General features: G+C 43.7%; 1 protein-coding gene across 1 annotated transcript; it reads left to right on the top strand.

The window, feature by feature from the left end:
- Window positions 1-820: 820 nt before the first annotated feature.
- On the top strand, window positions 821-4,442 carry LOC134616378 (zinc finger protein OZF-like). The gene is made up of 3 exons (XM_063461238.1): window positions 821-1,055; window positions 1,924-2,151; window positions 2,630-4,442. The coding sequence occupies exons 1-3, from the start codon at window positions 884-886 to the stop codon at window positions 3,727-3,729; spliced, it is 1,500 nt and encodes a 499-aa protein (XP_063317308.1). The 5' UTR covers window positions 821-883; the 3' UTR covers window positions 3,730-4,442.
- Window positions 4,443-4,672: the final 230 nt, after the last annotated feature.

Here is a 4,672-nt window from a genome sequence, read left to right as displayed (position 1 = left end):
AAAGTCCCCACCAGGATAGTAAAAGTCAGATTTTGGTCCCCACCAGGATAGTACGAACCCGTACACACACACACACACACACACACACACACACACACACAGAACCAAAAACACTGAGATAATCATGGAAACAGAACAGAGTGTAAAAGTCAACGAACTCAACATTAACTCAAAATTAAAATTAGAAACAAATTTGGAAAAAGTTTTCCTTTTTTTTTTTGTCAAACATAGGTGACTTTTTTCTTACGAAGTTGTGTTTTTTCCTAAATACGCCCACTCGATGCCATTTTTCTTGTACATGTACAAACATTTTCTCATAATTTTGCAAATATTTAAAATTTGCCTTCTTGTTATTTTGCGATTTTTCCCAAAATCTTTATACTTTTAAATTAAAATGTATTATGTCTGTGAAGGTTCTCAGTCATCCAGGTCATCGTAGTCAAAGGAGTTTGCAAAGAAAAGCGTCTGGAAGAAGTCCAGACGCTTTTCTTTGCAAACTCCTTTGATTAAAATGTATTATTATTATTTTGTTTGTTTTTGCAGTTTGTTGTTGTGCTTCTTGCCCTTTTTTGTACATTTTTCTTGCTTGTTAGTTTGTTTTATTGTAAACTGGTGAAAGGGTTTTCTTTGAATTTCTTCATTTTTACTTATTATTTATTTTAATCTTCAGTCAGTCTCAAACGTAAACAGACCGCAGATCGGGTGTGATCCAGTCCGGCTGTCCAACACACTCCTGTCTATAGAGGGCAGCACTACATTTACACAGTCCACAAGCTGCTGGAAATTCATCAGACGAAGAAGAGATTCGGCGGAAGTAATCAATGAAAAGTGTTGTTGTTGTGCTGTTGTGTGTGAGCTGAGTGTGTGAGCTGTGGCAGTAACAATGCCTTCAGTTCAGTCTCTGAGAGAGTTTATCAACGAGCGACTAACTGCTGCTGCTGAACAAATATTCTTGGAGTTTGAAAAAACGATCGTCCAGTACGAGGAAGAGATCGACCGTCAGCGCAGACTGCTGGATATCACCTGGAAACCCCAAATCAAGCTGCACAGGACAGGTGAGTCTGTGACGTGGAGCTCTGTGGGAAAGAAACATTTCCACGGGCTTCGTGACAGAAACACTGAGGGTAAAATCCTCAGAAACAACAGAAGAAGCGTCACGCTACACAGCAGCGAACGCAAACGGCATTAGATTACTGACGTCACGTCTTTGATCAGTGGTTGTTGATCGATGGTCGTGATAATTTGCATATTAGTGATCATAAACTGACGTCACGGTTTCAGTCATCGTGCTGTTTGTTTGGAAACCTGCAGTCAGCTGAGACTGAAGAAGTCACCTGATGATGATGAAAAGTTTGTCCCACTGAAAACGTCCCGGTGAACAGAATCAGCCTGTGGGGATGTCACGGTGGACAGGACACGCGCACACGTTTTTCTCTGGTTTCATGAGAAAGTTTTTTACTTTTAATGTTCATTGTGTTTGCAGCGAGTTCAGTGACGCAGTACTTCCTGTGTGACGGTTGCTTCTGTCACGCCTCCGTCCTGGTAGTTAGAGTAGAGACAGGATGCTGTGTGAAATACAGGCAAATAAAAAATGAATCCAATGATGTGCTGAGCTCATAAATCTGTACTGTATTCACAAAAGAACAGAAAACAAATCGTTTAAAGTGAGAAAAAATGAGCATTTCTTTGTCAGCTCATTTTAAATGTATCAGTTTTAAATGTTCACGTTTTCAGAGCTGAAGTCGGATCCACAGTTTCTTCAGGAGATTTCTTCATGGATATCTGAAGCTTTGGCCACATAAAAATAATCAGCAGTAGTCATATGCTTTAATGTGGTGTTTTCAGTAAAGCACTCGACCTTTGCTTGTCTTGTGCTTTAAACATGTTGGTTGAAGACAGTTTTCCTCTCTCCCTGTGGTGCAGACGTCCCACAGCAACATGTCAGTAGGGAGGAGGAAGAGGAGGTTCTCCCTGGGCAGCAGCTCTGTCGCCAAGAGGATCCAGAACCTCCACAGATTAAAGAGGAACAGGAGGGAGAGCAGCTGGTAGTGAAGGAGGAGAGTGTAGACATCATCATCTGGAACGAGAGCAGTCCTCGGCGTGAACAAGAGGTCGTCACCTGCAGCCCACAGATGAAGACACAAAGGACAGGTGTGTAGCATGAAACCATTTCAGTGAACCACAGCCGAGTGTGACTCCTGTGGATCTCAGTCAGGATTTAGTCCCAGCAGAAGAGCCCACGTTTTTATTCAGTGACATGTTACCAGCTGTTCCTCCTGATGCTGCCCTCACATTTATCCAGGCTTGGGATCAGCGGAAGCACAGACAGGCCTGTGTCTCCTCCTGGTCTCAAACCTGTGATCTCCGTCAGTGGAGCCACCGGGCACAAGTCATCTCATTAATGTTCCGAGCCTAATTTATCCCCAGGTGTTTGTACCAGACTTAATGACTTAATGCAAACATACCAACAGAATATTAGTTTAATCATTGAACATCCCAGTCATTCCAGTTTACATCATGAGTTCACGATGAGACCTTCATCTCCTTCTCAGCTTCGCTAGTCGGTCATTTTTATTTCTTCTATGCAAAAGTGGAAATAATAATTTATTTCTTGTGCACCTTTGTTTAGACGTCCCACAGCAGCATGTCTGTGAGGAGGAGGAGGAGGTTCTCCCTGAGCAGCAGCTCTGTGACCAGAAGAGGAGCTCCAGTCTGGACCAGGAGGAACCAGAAGCTCCACAGATTAAAGAGGAACAGGAGGAGCTCTGTCAGGAGGTGAAGCAGGAGACTGATACCTTCGTGGTGGAAGAAAGTGAGAAAGGAAGCAAGAATGCTGACTCAGGATTAACTGTGAGTTTCGGTTTAAAGGCAAAAACGAGAAATTGCAGACGTCTCGGTGCAGACGGCTCTCCGAGCCACCGTCAGTCAAACACGGCCAGCAAATCTGTAACATGTGACGTTTGTGGAAAAGGCTTCAAGTATAGATCCCGGATGCAAAGACATCAGAGAATCCACACAGGCGAGAAGCCGTATCCCTGTGAGATGTGTGGGAAAGGTTTTTCTCAGAAGGATGCTCTGACTGTGCACATGAGAACACACACAGGTGATAAGCCCTATGTTTGTAACACCTGTGGGAAAAGATGCTTGACCTCATCGACCCTTACCCGGCACGCCGCGGTCCACACGTGCCAGAAGCCCCATTCCTGCAAAACGTGTGGGAAAGGTTTTGCTCAAAAGTCTATTTTGCTGGTCCACACGAGAGTGCACACCGGCGAGAAGCCCTATCTGTGCAACATCTGTGGGAAGAGATTTTTTAAATTGTCAACGTTTAACATGCACATGTTTATCCACGCAGATGAAAAGCCGTATTCTTGCCAAACGTGTGGGAAAGGTTTTAATCGAAGAACTGATTTGTACGTCCACAGCAGAATTCACAGAGGTGAGAAACCGTTTTGTTGCCCAACGTGTGGCAAGTCTTTCAATCGGCGCAGTAATTTATTGTCCCACACAAAAATCCACACGAGTGACAAGCCTCATTCCTGCGAAATGTGCGGGAAGTCTTTCAATCGAGGCAGTAATCTGTTACGCCACATGAGGTCTCACACAGGGGAGAAGCCTTATGTTTGTAAGACCTGTGGGACCAGGTTCGCTGACTCATCATCACTTAAAAGGCACAAAGCGGTCCACACGGAGGAGGAGCTGCAAAACATGGAAGAAAAGCTTCTTTAAAAGCCTCCTGAGAAACCACACAGCTGAGAGGCCGTGACTGTATCAGCGCTACTGCACCACGCAGCGGAGTGCACTATGACATCCGTCACTGAATTAGAGATAGTGGCACTAGCAGTGGGAGTGGGCGTATGTTTTTGAGTCTAAAGATATGTTTTGAGAAAATCTTGGTTATTAAGTCCGTGTGCCTGTATGTGGTTCCTGTGGTAATGTCAATTTCCACAACCGCCTCTGTGGAATTTTGTCACAACAGTGGGAAGTGGAGGGGAAGCCACTGGCTCACAGTCCATCAAGGAGACTGAAGTTTTCAACAAGCAGCTTCTATAAGTTCTCTTTCCTTCCAGAGTCCGACGAACCTTTTCACCTTTACATTCGTCGCTGTGGCTCACGTGCTCCTGAACTTTAGTGTGCCTGTACCACAAGCTCATTTTTAGCCTGTATTTGTTTTCATCCATCAGTTTACTCCCACTTATCTGGGACTCTGATGCCCAGACCTCGCTCTCTCTCTATCCACCTGCTCGTCTGTGGAGTGGACATGCATGTGTTCTCAGCTGAATCATGGGGTGGATACACTGCTGTGTTATTGGACTTTACAGCTCCAGACCAAACAGGGTTTAAAACAGACGGCAGAAAGATTAAACACATTTTCATCAGGTGTATAAATATCAGGTGTACAGCGTGTTTTTCAGCATGGTACCCTACAGATGAAAAGAATAAAGAACAAATATGAAAATGTGTCTTTGTTTTTACTGCTACTTTGTGCAATAATGCATTTTTAAAATAATTTCTTTGCTTCATGGATGGATGTACTTTATAAAAACAAAGCTTATCTGATGAGTGAAGTGCAAAGCTTTTATTAGATAATCTTGGAAAAACAAGAACAATGATTTCTTCTTAGTGTTTGATGCGGGTTTATTTGGTTTAGCTTTAAAACTCAGGATGATTC

The sequence above is a fragment of the Pelmatolapia mariae genome, linkage group LG18 (genome assembly GCF_036321145.2).
Source record: "Pelmatolapia mariae isolate MD_Pm_ZW linkage group LG18, Pm_UMD_F_2, whole genome shotgun sequence".
NCBI classification, from domain to species: Eukaryota; Metazoa; Chordata; class Actinopteri; order Cichliformes; family Cichlidae; genus Pelmatolapia; species Pelmatolapia mariae.
The sequence above is the reverse complement of the archived record's forward strand: the minus strand, read 5'-3'. Positions and strand labels throughout refer to the sequence as shown.

Excerpts from the sequence above, each read along its gene's own strand:
- LOC134616378 (XM_063461238.1), top strand. The coding sequence starts at position 884 with ATGCCTTCAGTTCAGTCTCTGAGAGAGTTTATCAACGAGCGACTAACT. Across the intron at positions 1,056-1,923 it reads AATCAAGCTGCACAGGACAG|ACGTCCCACAGCAACATGTC; the intron begins GTGAGTCTGTGA and ends CCTGTGGTGCAG. Across the intron at positions 2,152-2,629 it reads GATGAAGACACAAAGGACAG|ACGTCCCACAGCAGCATGTC; the intron begins GTGTGTAGCATG and ends ACCTTTGTTTAG.